At 56.2% G+C, this 15,167-nt stretch overlaps 1 protein-coding gene across 4 annotated transcripts; it reads left to right on the top strand.

The window, feature by feature from the left end:
• The first annotated feature begins 1,056 nt into the window (after positions 1-1,056).
• On the top strand, positions 1,057-12,500 carry GRM2 (glutamate metabotropic receptor 2). Of its 4 annotated transcripts, none has more exons than XM_044253474.1 (6): positions 1,057-1,152; positions 3,120-3,443; positions 5,886-6,723; positions 8,603-9,678; positions 11,509-11,689; positions 11,941-12,500. In XM_044253474.1, the coding sequence occupies exons 2-6, from the start codon at positions 3,186-3,188 to the stop codon at positions 12,012-12,014; spliced, it is 2,427 nt and encodes an 808-aa protein (XP_044109409.1). In that variant the 5' UTR covers positions 1,057-1,152; positions 3,120-3,185; the 3' UTR covers positions 12,015-12,500. The 4 variants fall into 4 exon arrangements, 3 of the variants coding, with proteins under 3 accessions (XP_044109409.1, XP_044109407.1, XP_044109408.1); XM_044253472.1 differs by having other exon boundaries at positions 2,858-3,443; XR_006385131.1 differs by lacking the exon at positions 11,941-12,500 and adding an exon at positions 10,800-10,954 and having other exon boundaries at positions 1,057-3,443; positions 11,509-11,594.
• The last annotated feature ends 2,667 nt before the right edge of the window (positions 12,501-15,167 follow it).

Genomic DNA, 15,167 nt, shown 5'->3' with positions numbered 1-15,167 from the left:
CTTCAGCACAAGCAGTTGCTGGTGTATCCACCACCTTCTACCCAGGGGTGTCCTCCATTCTGCTGCAGGAGGGAAGAAGAGTCAAGAGCATCTTCTCAGAGCTGTCCTCCCTCTGCTTGGGCTCCAGCTCCCATTCCCTCCTACGCAGCAGCCAGTTTCAGGAGCCTCTTCTCCACTCCCCTGCCCTCCCAGATCCCCCTGCCAGCCCCAGCATGTTCCCTTAGGGTTGACCCTAGCCCCTGGCCCTGCAGCATCCCCCATACTCCCCAGGTTGATATATCTTTGCCATAAATGCCCTTTGTATGTGAGGGTGAGGATTAGTGAGGTTGGTGGGAGAGGAGGTCAGGGCTGGGTGTGTGTGTGGGGGGTTGGGTAGCAGCTTTAAAGGTCATCTGCAGGAAGAGGAGGCCCCATTCTCCTCTGACCACCCACCCCCATCTCTTCCTTCTAGTGACTCAGGCCCCGCGCTCTCACATGGGGCCAAAGACACATGCCCCCACCCCAAGCCTGGCATGTGGACTGAGCTGCAGTCTGTGGATTGAGAGAATGGATGTGAGGACAGGGACAGACTTGTCGCAGCAGGCTAAGCTACCTATCTCCCACATGCCCCCTTCCCTATCTCCCAATGGCACCTTGCAACCCTAAGGCTAGCCCCTCTGCTCTCAAAGATGGGAGCCCATAACACTGCGTGCACCTCCTGGGGCTCAGTGACCTTCGTAGCCCCGTGTCCCATGCCCGCTGCTCTGTGGGCTTCATGCGTTCTGACCGAGGGGTGGAGGGGGCTGATAGGCACCTGCTCCTGCGCAGAGCGGGAGTGCCCGAGGATTCAGCACCACGCGGTGGACAGCTCCGGGACGGAAGCCCCGCGAAGACCCAGGAGCCGGAGGCACTGGGCAAGGAGCGGTGCAGGAGTCTGGAGGGAGGCGGAGGCCCGGTTGGGAGCGGGAGATCCGGAGTGGGGAGGAACGGGGGAGGGGCTGGGGGCGGGCCGGGGCCAGGGGCGGGGCGGGCCGCGATTGAAAGCGGCCGGGCGAGCGGGCGGGCGGAGAGCGCAGAGCTGCGGAGCGAGGGAGCAAGCCAGCGAGCGAGAGCTGGAACCCTGCGCCCCCGGCTCCTCTCCGTTTCTCTCCGCGCCGGAGTCGGGCACGCCAGGTAGGGTAAGCCCGTGGTGCCGCGGCCGTAGCCAACCTTATCGATCCTGACCCCATGTCCCGGAGACCCGCGGAGCCCTCGAGTTCTGGGGCTCCCGGGCCGGGGCGTCCAGACAGTGCTGCCGGGAGCTCCTGGAAGCGGGAAGACCGCCCCAGGCATCCCGCCTTTCTTCCCCAGAGAACGCATACCCTGCCTCACGTTCTTTCGTTCCTCCTCTCCTTTCATCCTTTGGTCTGTCTTTCTGTGCCTCTGTCTTTGTGTCAGCCTCTGGGGTTCAATCACTCCCTACCCAGATTTCATTGCCCAGGCCCCCTGGCTGCGCCCCTCTGGGGTTCCGTGTCCCTTCAGGGTATTGTCCCTGTCCAGATTTTGGTCCTGGCTGCCCCTGTGGGAGGCTTGTGGTCTTGACCAGTTTGGGCCTCAGCCCCCATGGGTCCCTTCCCCATCTGTCCTGGTCTTCATGCTTGCCTCTCTCTCCTGGTTGCCTGGTTGAGCTGCTTCTTTCTGGGTACCCGCAGGATCCCAGTCTCCCTGCCATGGCATGAGGGGGAAGATTAACCCTGAGTTGCTGAGGGGCAAAGTGAGGAATCCCAGTCTCTGTGGCCAGGACACGGGGTCCTTGAACTAATGGCCATCTTCAGAAGAGGCCTTCTTCAGCCTCAGTTTCCTTCTCCTAGACTTCCCAAGCCTACATGATTGTGAGAGCCTATGTGGGTTGGCATCTGGGAGCATAGGTGAGATACAAACAAAGCGGAGAGTGGAAGAGGAAAGGAGGAGTCCCTGAGGGCTAGGGCCAGGGCGGACAGGATGGGGAGAGGATGAGGATAGGGAGATTAGAGATGGTGACTTTTTCTGCTTGGATCTGAGCTGAAGAAAACACAGGGGCATAAAGTCTCAAACAGCATTCTATGCAGAGCTAAGCTGTCCAAAAGTCTCACCTTGAGCACTGTTTTTCAAATTCTGACCGTATGAACTGCCTCTGACCCTGGACACATGTATGCTCACATCTGATCTGCTTTCCCTATTGATCTATGATCTAAGATCTATGGCCACTTCAGTGTCCCTCCCTGAGGCCAACCTCTCCACCTCGCTGTCAAATTCCCATGGCCCAGAGTCTCTATTACTTCCACAGGGGGCTCCATGGATTTTTAAGAACTAGGGGCTAGGACCCTTGGGTGCTTACCTGGACTCGGGTCCCTCTAGGAGTTGGAAACTACCCTTTGGAGACTTTTCCTTTCCTCTTCCCTGGTGGGTTTCAGCCACAGTGGCCCATCTCTGGAAATGCAAGGCTCAGGATAGGGACTAGACCCCTAAGTTTATACTCTACCCTGGCCCCTGCTGCAAAGGCCTCGACTTAGGGGTCCTGGGAAGTTTGTGCAACGTCTTGGGAACTCTTTCATTCGTAACAGGATTGGTGTTGGTTGGGGTCTTCTGACTTCTGTCTTGTCCTCTATTTTCTGCCTCCCTCCCTCTATGCTGAGTATGCAGTGGACACAGAGCCTATCTATAGACCCAGATCAGGGCAAAGCTGAGAAACAGGCCAAGGGGTGTCTGGGAGCTTCTCAGCCTAGTTTGTGATACTACGTATCCCTGGATCCCTAGAAAAAAGTTCCAAGGGAGGGAATTGGGGAAGGCAGAGTTAGAAGGGTAGCTACTCTTTGGGTTCCACTTCTCCCTGTTTGTCTGTCTGTCTCTTTCTCTGCAGGAGCTGGGCCCCTTCTTAATTCTCTTCCTGCCTGTCCTTTCCTGGTCCCTGTTTCTTCCTTTCTTTGCCTTTGCTGCTTCCACCCTCATCCCCTGGAGGCCCAGGTCTGCTGGACACATCCATCCCCTTTGGGACTATGGGATCACTGCTTGGGCTTCTGGCACTGCTGCTGCTTTGGGGCGCTGTGGCTGAGGGCCCCACCAAGAAGGTGCTGACCCTGGAGGGGGATCTGGTCCTGGGTGGGCTGTTTCCGGTACACCAGAAGGGTGGCCCAGCAGAGGAGTGTGGGCCTGTCAATGAGCATCGAGGGATCCAGCGCCTGGAGGCCATGCTTTTTGCACTGGACCGCATCAACCGTGACCCACGCCTGCTGCCGGGTGTGCGTCTAGGTGCGCATATACTCGACAGCTGCTCCAAGGACACACATGCCCTGGAGCAGGCACTCGACTTCGTGCGTGCGTCGCTTAGCCGTGGTGCCGACGGCTCACGCCACATCTGCCCCGACGGCTCTTATGCCACCCACGGTGATGCTCCCACTGCCATCACTGGTGTCATTGGCGGCTCCTATAGTGATGTCTCCATCCAGGTACGTGGGGGCTGCCCACCTAGGGGCTAGGGAGGGAATCTGGAGGCGGGGCCCAGAGTTCCCTTTGAGCAGGGGCACCAGGCTGCCACGCATTGGAAAAGGGGCTAGGAGCTTTTCCTTTGAGTAGCTTTTTGTGGAATACTAAGAAAGTGCCCCTGTCGCATAATGGGGCTTGATTTTTAGAGATTGTGTAAGGAAAACACCCCGGTTCTATCTCTCTCTCTCTCTCTCTCTCTCTCTCTCTCACACACACACACACACACACACACACACACACACACACACACACAGACATCTGAGGTTAAACAGCCCTGGGAAGCTTAGTAGCCAGGCCTCTTGAGTCAGAGCTCCAGGTTTGAACCCCGGCTTCCCTATATACTATGTGACTGGACATTATTTCTCCTTTCTGTGCCTCCATTTCCTCCTTAGAGACTAACAGGACTCCGAATGTTTGCCACTCTTAGGGTTGTGGTAGAAATTTACATGCAAAGCATGTATCAGAGGCATGCTTAATATTAGCTGCTGTTATTAGTACCCTGTTTTATAAATGGGGAAACTGAGGCTTGAAGAGAGACAGGTGCTGGCAAAGTGGAGACATTCCCCTCGGGCTCTTGCCCAAGGACCTCCAGCTCTGTCATATCATCTCTCCATGGGCTAGAAAGGGGTGGAAGATAGAAGCCAGGAGCAGCCCAGGGAAGAGAAATGGGTGGGGACCCCAGAGGAAGAGAAGCCGAATGTGTGTGGCAGGGGGAGGGTCCCCTAGGGTCTTCAGGGTGTCCAGGATTTGAAGGGATGGCAAGGTGAGGAACCCTCCCTCTTCCTGCTTTCTCATGAGAGGTAAGCGGAGGGTACTGGCCCAGCTGACACCCCAGGGTCACCTGGCTGCTTTAGTCCAGGGGGGATCCTCCCCCTCCTGGACCGGGTCCCCCTTTGTAGGTGGACCCTTACCTGCCTGGTGCCCAGAGTGGGCTGCCAGATGAGGCCAAAAATGGGATCAGAGTTGGGATTTTCAAGGAGGGCCTTGGCTGGAGCTTTAGCTTCTTTTAGGAGGCCGGCTGAGGGCACTGCAATCAGAGGCAGGGCCGGGACCCCTGACCTGGAATGCTTATTCAGGAGAAATGAGGCAGGAGTCTGAACCATGGAGGTAGTTTCTGGCCTGGGATCAGGGATGCCTGCTCATCCCCCTACTGCGGGCAGCCAATTACCAGTTCTGCTAGTCCCAGCTAACCGGAGGTGGCCGGTAGCAGCCTAGCCAGGTGTGGCTGTGCCAGCTCCTACATCTGCCACCTCCCATCTGATGTCTTCAGGGGCCTTGGAAGTGCTTTCCTAGCACCCCTCCTCTCCATAGTTCTCTACAGGGCTCCATGCATCATCTCCAGGAGCTCAGTTACCTTCCTCCCACCCCAAGCTGTCTGCCTCCTGTAGCAGGGCCCACACTTCAACATCGGCTTGCTTTTTCCTTGTCTGAGTCAAAACAAGGCCCAGCCCTTCATCCTTAGGCTGCACCTGCCTGTTCATCATTCCTCCTCATTCCTGCCTCCTGCCCAGATCCTTCTCATCTTCCATATGTCAGGCACTGTGGCCTCACAGGCATTCTCATTTTTATCTGCTCAGCAACCTTGTCAGGCATGAATGAGAAACTGAGGCTCGGGGAGGTTTGCTAAAGTTCCCAGGGCCATAGAGGCAGAAAGTATGAGAGGAGAGGGCACTGAGACTGTCACAGTAATGACCTGTGCCCAGATGCAAAGACAGGACCTAACTCCCTGCCGTGGAAACTGGGCTTTGTCCTGCTCTAACCTACCCAACACACCAGGTCCTTGTCTGGACCCCACTCTTGGGGGCAGCAACCCAGGCAGACAGTGGTAAGCAGGAAGCCTTATTTATTTTGAGCTCACCTGTCCAAAGGAGACCAACTCCTGGCCTCTCAGGCCCATAGGGCCCTCAGATCTGGGCCTTCTTTCTTGGGGAAGCCTTTTCCTTCTTTCTCCATCATTCCATTAGGATGGACTCTGGAGAAGGGATAGCTTTTCCAAATAGGTAGAGAACCTAAGAGCCTTGATCATCCCATATGCCAGCTAGTGTCCCCCGCCCCTGCCCTGTGCAGTCAAGTGCCTGCCTCTTCCAAGTTTCAGGATTCTCTTGCCTCCCTACTTTTGCGACTGCTAGGCATCTGAAGGGGGCAGTAGAGGGGTCCTCATGTGGCTCCGTAGCCTGATGTCTCAGCCCTAGGTCCTCTCTCCCAGCCCTTGGGAAGGGGTGGAAAACTCCCTGGCCCCCACTCCAAGGAAAGACATATCAAAACAGGATAGAGGTTTTTGGGGTGAGGGAGATGGCAAGGCTGACTACATAGACACTTGATCCCAAGGTCGAGTAGCTGTGAAGAGCACATCTGTCTGAGTTTGATCTGATCTCTGATCCTTGCCGGCTCTGCCCCTCCCCCAGGTGGCCAACCTCCTGCGGCTGTTTCAGATTCCACAGATCAGCTATGCCTCCACAAGTGCCAAGCTGAGCGACAAGTCCCGCTATGACTACTTTGCCCGCACAGTGCCCCCCGACTTCTTCCAAGCCAAGGCCATGGCTGAGATCCTCCGCTTCTTCAACTGGACCTATGTGTCCACTGTGGCATCTGAGGGCGACTATGGCGAGACAGGCATTGAAGCCTTTGAGCTAGAGGCCCGCGCCCGCAACATCTGTGTGGCCACCTCGGAGAAGGTGGGCCGTGCCATGAGCCGCGCGGCCTTTGAGGGTGTGGTGCGAGCCCTGCTGCAGAAGCCCAGCGCCCGCGTGGCTGTTCTGTTCACCCGATCCGAGGACGCTCGCGAGCTCCTCGCGGCCACCCAGCGCCTCAATGCCAGCTTCACCTGGGTGGCCAGCGATGGTTGGGGGGCGCTGGAGAGCGTGGTGGCCGGCAGCGAGGGGGCTGCTGAGGGCGCCATCACTATCGAGCTGGCCTCTTATCCCATTAGCGACTTTGCCTCCTACTTCCAGAGCCTGGACCCCTGGAACAACAGCCGGAACCCCTGGTTCCGGGAGTTCTGGGAGCAGAGGTTCCACTGCAGCTTCCGGCAGCGAGATTGCGCCGCCCACTCGCTGCGGGCGGTGCCTTTTGAGCAAGAGTCCAAGATCATGTTCGTGGTCAATGCGGTTTATGCCATGGCCCACGCACTGCACAACATGCACCAAGCCCTCTGCCCCAACACCACCCAGCTCTGCGATGCGATGCGGCCTGTCAACGGGCGCCGCCTCTACAAGGACTTTGTGCTGAACGTCAAATTTGATGGTAATGGGGCTGGCCAATGGCCACCAGGCTCTTGCCCTCTGGAGGGTGAGAGGGAGGGGCCCTCAGGTTCCATTACCTGGCTAAGAGAATGTAACCTACAGCAAGTCAGGGAGCCCCCCAGGGGGGGCTCAGCATAGCCAGGACAAGGATGGCTAGACAGGGGGCACTCCCACCGGAGCTGGGACTGGGGTTCCTCTTTCTGGCCTGGTCCTACACTTGGAGGGTCTCTAGTTCTTGCTTGGGTCTTGCTTTGGGTCTTTCTCTTCCTGCCTCTTTATCATGCAGGGAGCAGGGACTGGGGGCCCTCAAGCTGATTCTTGGGCAAGAAAACAGCGAGAGTCAGAATAAGGGTGGGTTGAGAGTGAGCAACAGGGGACACTCCATTTTCTGGGAAAATTCTATTCTTTGACCTGATATTTTTAAGGTGGCCACAGTCTCTTCATACCAAAATTTGTTTTTATAGACATTTATTTATTAATATTTTATTTATTTATTTGAGATGGAATGAGTACACAAGTGGGGGGAGGGGAAGAGGGTGAAGCAGGGTCCCCACTGAGCAGGGAGCCCTGATCCCAGGACCCCAGGACCACGACCTGAGCCAAAGACAGATGCTCAACCGACTTAGCCATCCAGGTGCCCCTATAGACTTTTAAAAATATATTTATTATTTTAGAGAGAGAAAGTGCACATGAGTGGGGGCAGAGAGAGAGGGAGAAAAGCAGCCTCCCTACTGAGCACGGAGCCTGATGCAGTAGGGCTGACTCTCACAACCTGAGATCATGACCTGAGCCAAAATCAACAGTCAGACACTTAGCTGATGAGCCACCCTGAAGCCCCACATACCAAAACTTATTTTAATCAGCCTTCCAGCTTTATGAATGATAAATGCCTCAGAATTGTCACTATGCTGTGGGAAGCATCACTGTGGGTGCAGTGGGGAAGGGCCAGGGCTCCCAAAACCTAGTGGCCAGGGTTAAGACAAATAATAATTCCAAAGAGATCGACATTCGGAGTTGTGGGAAACTGGAGGAGAGGTTGGGATTGGTTCAGGTGCCTCAGGTTGCTGTTAGAGCAAGGCTGCATTCAACCTGCTGGGCTGGGTGGGATATATGGGAGGGCTCAAGTTGGATGCTGAGGACTTTGAGGCTGGCTGGAAGGAGCAGGCCAGCCTTCAGGCTGTACCATTCACCATGGGCCCTTAAGCACATCATCTGCTAGTGTGAACCCCAACTTCTCAATGGGACGTGGGATGACACGGGTCCTGCTTCCTCCTGAGCTTGGCTGGGAGATGTGAGGTTCCTGGGCAAGGGGAGATGGGGAATGGAAGAGTCTCATGAGCTGCCCACTGAACACATCCTGGTGAACATCAGTGGTTAGAGGTGATCACTGATGTTGGGGTTCAGCTAGCAGTGGGGTCAGTATTAGGACTAGAGGGGCTGGCTTATTATTGGGAAGATTAAGTGGGGCCAGGACTAGACCTGAGGCTGAGTTCAGCTGTGAGGGAGTTCATATTAAGTCTGGGGAGAGGGCTGTGGTGTGTATTGTGATAAGGTTGGGGTCTGGATTAGAAGGTATTGGAGACTATGTATAAGGCTAGGTTTTGGGGAGTCATGGTTGGGGGTTGGTATGGGCATTAGTTTTGAGGAGATGCCTGGGCTTTGAGGCTGGGATTCTATTTGGGGTTTAGAGTTGAGATTTGTGGTAGTTTCTCATTTAGAAAAATGGCTGTTGGGGGGAAAGCCAGCTTTAGTGTTGGGGTGAGGCTTGGAAGAACGAGGAGTGGCCTCAGGTCTGGGGTTTGGGTTCCATGTAGGGTGACAGTTGAGGTCACATCAAGATTACCCACCAATTCCACCTTCTCTTCCCTCCCCAACTCCAGCCCCCTTCCGCCCGGCCGACACGCAGAGTGAGGTTCGCTTTGACCGCTTTGGTGATGGCATTGGACGCTACAACATCTTCACGTATCTGCGGGCAGGCAGTGGGCGCTACCGCTACCAGAAGGTGGGCTACTGGGCAGAAGGCCTGACCCTGGACACCAGCCTTATCCCGTGGGCCTCACCCTCGGCCGGCCCCCTGCCGGCCTCTCGCTGCAGTGAGCCCTGTCTCCAGAATGAGGTGAAGAGCGTGCAGCCGGGAGAGGTCTGCTGCTGGCTGTGCATTCCGTGCCAGCCATACGAGTACCGGCTGGACGAGTTCACGTGCGCTGACTGCGGCCTGGGCTACTGGCCCAACGCCAGCCTAACTGGCTGCTTCGAGCTGCCCCAGGAGTACATCCGCTGGGGCGATGCCTGGGCCGTGGGACCCGTCACCATCGCCTGCCTGGGAGCCCTGGCCACCCTCTTTGTGCTGGGGGTCTTTGTGCGGCACAATGCCACGCCAGTGGTCAAGGCCTCGGGCCGGGAGCTCTGCTACATCCTGCTGGGCGGTGTCTTCCTCTGCTACTGCATGACCTTCGTCTTCATTGCCAAGCCGTCCACAGTGGTGTGCACCTTACGGCGCCTCGGTTTGGGCACCGCCTTCTCTGTCTGCTACTCAGCCCTGCTCACCAAGACCAACCGCATTGCGCGCATCTTTGGCGGGGCCCGGGAGGGAGCCCAGCGGCCACGCTTCATCAGCCCGGCCTCGCAGGTGGCCATCTGCCTGGCACTTATCTCGGGCCAGCTGCTCATTGTGGCCGCCTGGCTGGTGGTGGAGGCACCGGGCACGGGCAAGGAGACAGCCCCAGAGCGGCGGGAGGTGGTGACATTGCGCTGCAACCATCGGGACGCCAGCATGCTGGGCTCACTCGCCTACAACGTGCTCCTCATCGCACTCTGCACGCTCTATGCCTTCAAGACCCGCAAGTGCCCCGAGAACTTCAACGAGGCCAAGTTCATAGGCTTTACCATGTACACCACTTGCATCATCTGGCTGGCCTTCCTGCCCATCTTCTACGTCACTTCCAGTGATTACCGGGTAAGCTACTGGCAACGAGTGGCAGTGGGGGGTGGGGCAGCACTGGACCTTCTATTTTCCCAGTCTCTTGTTTATTCTTTTGATCATTCTGAGGCTCCAAAGAGGCTGAATGCTCACCCAGGGGCACACAGTTGGGACTGGACCCCAGGGGGAGGTGGGAAGGTTGAGTGGGGCCTTAGGCAATGGCCAAGGAGGTGGAGGAGTTAGAGCTCAGATTTTGGGACTTAGATGTCACCCTCTAAGCTCGAGGAGATGTGTGTGCTCATATATGCCTAAATGAGCCTTCCTACTCCCCTGAGGGGCTGGCTGCAGAAGGGGAGAACCAGTCCAGTGGGTGGGCAATCAGGGCATCAACTAAAGAACTAAGTCAGGAAATGTTGCTGACTTGTTTAGGTTGACAAATGTCCTAGTAAGAGCAGGCAAGAGGAAGGTGTGTATATGGTGTGTGTGTGTGTGTGTGTGTGTGTGTGTGTGCATGCATGCATGCACACACACACACACACACGCGTGTGCACATGCAGAGAGAATCCTAGAGGGCTTCTTGGAAGAGGAGTCCTTGAACTGGGCTCTGCAAGACAGGGAGGTTTGAAGAGGTTGGATGGGGAAGATAGTGGGGGGCAGCCAGTACAGAGGCTGACTGGAGCAGAGGGTACGCATTGACCCCCTCGTTGAGGAGGTGAGGCACAAATGGAAAGTGGGCGGAGGTGAGGGTAAGCAAAGAGGGAATGGGGATAGCGGGGCTATCAGACCATGCAGCCCAAGAGGGCACAATGCTCTGAACCCCCTCAGAGCTGTGCAGTGTGACCTGGCGCCCCCTGGAGCAGGGAAGGCAGAGAGGGTGAAGCCCAGAGTAGCAGCAGATCTGGGATGGAGGGCTGAGGAAGTTGAAAGCAGGCGGAAACTCTACCCCAGTTGGTGGCTTGCAGGCAAAGTTCCAACTGGCACTGAGTGTCTCAGTAGGTCTCCCCAGCTTCAAGGGGCAATGGCTGCTTCAGATGGGGTGGTCAAGGAGGGCCTCTTGGAGGAGGTGACAGGTGAGCTGAGCTCTGAACAATAGGAGGATCATCTTGGTGAGTCCTCACGATGCTGGAGTAAACTCCATGGCTCTCCCCATTTTACAGACGAAGAAACGGAGACTCAGGGAGGTTCAATCCCTTGCCTAAGGTCACTCAGCTTGGGAGTGTAGAGCAGGGTCTGAACTGACAATCTTAACAATTAAAGGAGCAGGAAAATCAAGACAAGAGCCCCTGCAAAGGCCCTTTCCCCCAGGACAGAGGTATGGTGGGCAGTGCTGGGGGCCAGGGCTGCTGGGCTTGGCTGCTGTTGCACCTGCTGGGCCACCTGCCTGGTTGGTGGAGGCCAGCGCTGGGGAGGGAATCTGCTCTGACTCAGCCTGCATTTGCATATGATTTGCATTTGCATGCCAATCCTAGGTGGTTAAGGACCAACCTGGACACGCACACAGTACCCACGCGTGCACACAGGCTCCTACGCACACACTCCTACACACACACACACCTGCACACATATGCATGGAGAGACACACTTACACACACACCAGCATACACACTCCAATGCACACACATGCCCCTGCTCCCCTGCATGTTCACCCCCTCAGCTGGAATTTTCGTCTCCCCAGGAAGGTGGTCCACAGGCTGATGCTGGGACTGTGCCCACCTTCCTAGAAATCCTTTGGGGCTTGGTGAATGGACCAAGGCCCAGCATTGGATGCTTACCCTCCCCCCACCCCTGCCTCCTGGCACCCGCCCCCACCCCCAGCTTGGGCATGGGTCCTGGGGCCAGACTCATCCTTGACTTCCCTCATCCCAGGTACAGACCACCACCATGTGCGTGTCAGTCAGCCTCAGCGGCTCGGTGGTGCTCGGCTGTCTCTTTGCGCCCAAGCTTCACATCATCCTTTTCCAGCCGCAGAAGAACGTGGTTAGCCACCGCGCACCCACCAGCCGGTTCAGCAGCGCCGCCACCAGGGCCAGCTCCAGCCTTGCCCAAGGTCAGCGTTCACCCCCGAGCAGTCCTTGGTCCGCATCAGCTCTTCCGCCGGGGGGGGGGGGGGGGGGGCACTTCTTGGGTTGCTGGGATTCTTTGGCTGGAGGCGGAGGGCTCCTGAGATGAGGCTGGCCAGGAGAGGGAGGGGTCACAGGGGAGGAAGCCTCCTTCCACACTCCTGCCTCCTCTGCTGCCCGTTCTCCGGGAAGGACAAAGGGCCTTGGATTGGCCCCAATCTCTGCCTTCCTTTCCTAGGGTCTGGCTCCCAGTTTGTCCCCACCGTTTGCAACGGCCGGGAGGTGGTAGATTCAACAACATCATCGCTTTGAGGACCCTGCATTCCTGTCCCGACACAGCTGCTCCCTGGGACCCGGTGCAGATCTGCATCCAGGCCCAGGAGGAAGTCAGCTAGAGCACTGCAATAAGGCCAGTCCCGTGCCCGCCCCCAAGCCACTCTCCCACTGACTCCAGCCCTTCAGAGTCAGAAGTCAGGGTCCTTGGCCCAGGAGCCTCTGCAACAGCCACCAACTGTCCTTGCAGCGTGTCCCCTCCTTGCTAGGCCCAGACTTGGAAGGGAGCAAGCCAGGGTCTACTAGGCCCTGGAACAAGAAGGCTGAGGACTGCTGGCCCCAATTCCCAATCAGCAAAGGTGCTTCCAGCCCTGCCCCTCCCTCCTCCTAGGGCCTTTTTAATTTTTTACATAAGTTATTCCGGAATGGGGAGGAGGGTTCTTGTGGGGAGCATCCCTCCCCCTGCATAGTAGTTTGTCCTGTGGTTTATTTTGTACTATCTGTAAATAAAGTGTCTTTATTTAAAAAAAAAATTCATTCATTGCCTTTGGCCCAGGGAGACCCCTCAGTGCCCTCCAGAGCCTCCCGACCTTCCTTTCGACAGTATTTGTTAACTCTGCTCTGTGCCAGATGCTAGGATCCGGGGGCGAGCAAGACAGATGCAGCCTTACATGATGGGGAGATAGAAAATGAAAAAGCCACCCTCTGAAAGGAATCACAGCAGAGTGGCCCAGGAACCAGTGGACTGAGGGCAGGGGCCTTTGGTGGACCTAGGCTCATCTGACCGTCCAAGGGAAGACCTGGATGGTGAGGGCAGTGGGGCAGGAGGGGCAGCGGACGGTGACCGGTAACTGTGGGCTTTTCCACACTGGCCTACCTGGCACTTGGAGGAGCCACCGGTAAGCACAGAACTAGGCTGAGTGTTGGTATGGAAGGAACCAAGGGGAGACACAGAGCTGAACCTGGCCTGCTCAGGTAGCCCATACAAAGCCGGAAGGAGCTCATGAGGAGGGAGGAGATGAAAAGCAGGAAGAACAGAGGCTGGGCAGCTGGAGAGGCCATCCACTGTTGGACTCCATGAGAGGTGGGAGAAGGAGCCTTTCTCTGGTCTTGGAGGAGCTCTCACCCAATGGCGGGGCTGTGGAGCCCAGAGCCTTCCAGCAGCACCCAACCCCCTCGCCGCGTTGCAGTCTGGGGCTCACCAGCAGACGGCACAGTGGCACAGCCTCGGCCCCCCAAGCTCAGCCAGGCAACCACTGCCCTCCTGTGGCGTAGGAGGCAGTGGGCGCAGATGCCAACCAAAGCAGATCCTGGCAGCCTCTGGGGAACCCCACACCGCGGTGTCGGGGAAAAGGGCCTGTGTTGGATGATGGGCAGGCCAGGACATAGGCTATTTTGAAGTTAACTCATTTGCATTTACAGGCCAGCAAGGCTGTGGAAATTTGGGTTAACAGTTTAAAAAATGTAAACAGAAAACTGAAAAAGAAAATTGTAGGAACAGCATTTCCTCTCCAACAGATTCCTGAAGTGTAGGGTACCACAGAACATACAGAATGTCTAGTTAAATTTGAGTGGCATATAAACAACGAATGATTTTTTAGTGTAAGTATGCCTCCTGCTATATTTGGGACATACTTATACCAAACATTTTTGTGATTTATCTGACATTCACATTTAACTGGGCATCCTGTATTTCCCTTTGCTAATTTTGACAAGCCTCTTAGAGTGCATCTTTTCCAGACTTCTTGTCTTGCATGGCCCAGGCCTGGGGGTAGCCCTCAGTGGCTGAGCACCCGGGCAATGTCCCATGGGACCTGTGGTGCTGGACTCTGCTTCCAGTGTGGCCTTTTCTGAGTCTTTCTGCCAAAAGGAACCAGGAAACATTTCCTCATCTTCCCAGGCCCTGGACAGGCCAAGGTGGGCTCTGACGCTTTTTGCACCTGGAAAGCAACCCTCCTTTCTGTGACTTCAGCTATTTACCTTAAAATGGGATAATAATAATAATAATAATAATGGTAATAATAGTAGTAGTAGTTTTCAAAAGGTAGTGATTAACATGGTTCAAGGCTAAAGAGGTACATGGGATATTCAGTGAAGAATCACCCATCCCCTGCGGGCAGGAGGTGGATCCAGAGTTCCTGAAGGCTGGTCCTGATGTCTGTCTGCCACACCCCTTTCCTTCCACTGCAGCCCTGTGCCTTGCCCTGCTCATGCCCACAGCCCTGTTGGCCCAGAATCTCCAGACCTTCACTCCTCAACTCTCAGTCCTTAGCACAGGCTACTCAGACCAGGCCTTTCCAGCTCCCCCTCCCCCCACCGTATCCTCCTCCCTGTCCTGACTGGCCTGGGCTTCTGTCTCTACTCTTCTCCTCAGTACCACGTCCATGTCCCACGAAGCCCTGACTCCCTGTCTGGGAACCTGGTGGGGGATCAGGGATCCCTTCTGGTTTGGCCCTGCTAATGTGAGGCTCGGGAGTCCTCCAAGGAGAGCCTGGCCCTTTCTGGGGCCTAACAGCAGGGATGTCAAATACGTGGGGTTCTCTCCGCCCAGATAGAGCCGCCCATCATGATGAACTGATTGTCCTTGAGGTAACCAGGAGTCTGCTTGGCTTGGGCAGTCGAGTTTACTGTGGGGCATTGTGGCCTCTCCCATGGCTTGGCTCACACCCCTCTCTGCCCCTCTGCTGCCCCTTCACATGTCCCTTGTGCTGGTCCTGTCTGGGGGAGGGGGGCTGGCTCTGTCTCTCAACTGGGAGGCCCTGTGGCCTGGGTGAGGCCTGGGTGAGGCCACTCTTTCACTGCTCCCCCCTTCATGGCACAGAGGGGAGAGTGAGCCCTCTCCAGAGGAGACCCTTGAGATAGGATATTGAAATCTAAGAAGTCAGTGATGTATTGAGCAAAGGTGTTGGAAACAAAAGAACAGAGTGAAGGGGATGATGTGGAGCCGCGGGAAAAGTTCAAACTCTCCCACATCCCCAGGGTCCTGTGGGGAAACTCACCCCAGAGCTACATTCCTGCCAGAGTTCTCTCTCCATTCCTCTCAAACCCCCTGGGCTGCTCTCGCCTCCTCCCCTGGTGTTGGGGTTCATGAGAGGTAGAGGGAAAAGAAGGGGTCACTGAGGGTCTAAAAATAATCTTCCGAAAATGTCCCCACTCCAACCTCTTGCAGAAAAGGAAAGGAGTCTGGCCTCC

The sequence above is a fragment of the Neovison vison genome, chromosome 6 (assembly GCF_020171115.1).
Source record: "Neovison vison isolate M4711 chromosome 6, ASM_NN_V1, whole genome shotgun sequence".
Taxonomy (NCBI): domain Eukaryota; kingdom Metazoa; phylum Chordata; class Mammalia; order Carnivora; family Mustelidae; genus Neogale; species Neogale vison.
Note: the sequence above shows the minus strand (reverse complement) of the source record. Positions and strands in the feature narration are given on the sequence as shown.

What these genes read in the sequence shown, in the direction of transcription:
- GRM2 (XM_044253472.1), top strand. Translation starts at nt 2,994, where the DNA reads ATGGGATCACTGCTTGGGCTTCTGGCACTGCTGCTGCTTTGGGGCGCT. An exon ending in ATAGTGATGTCTCCATCCAG is followed by an intron (nt 3,444 to 5,885) that starts GTACGTGGGGGC and finishes CCCCTCCCCCAG; the next exon opens with GTGGCCAACCTCCTGCGGCT. An exon ending in GCTGAACGTCAAATTTGATG is followed by an intron (nt 6,724 to 8,602) that starts GTAATGGGGCTG and finishes CCCCAACTCCAG; the next exon opens with CCCCCTTCCGCCCGGCCGAC.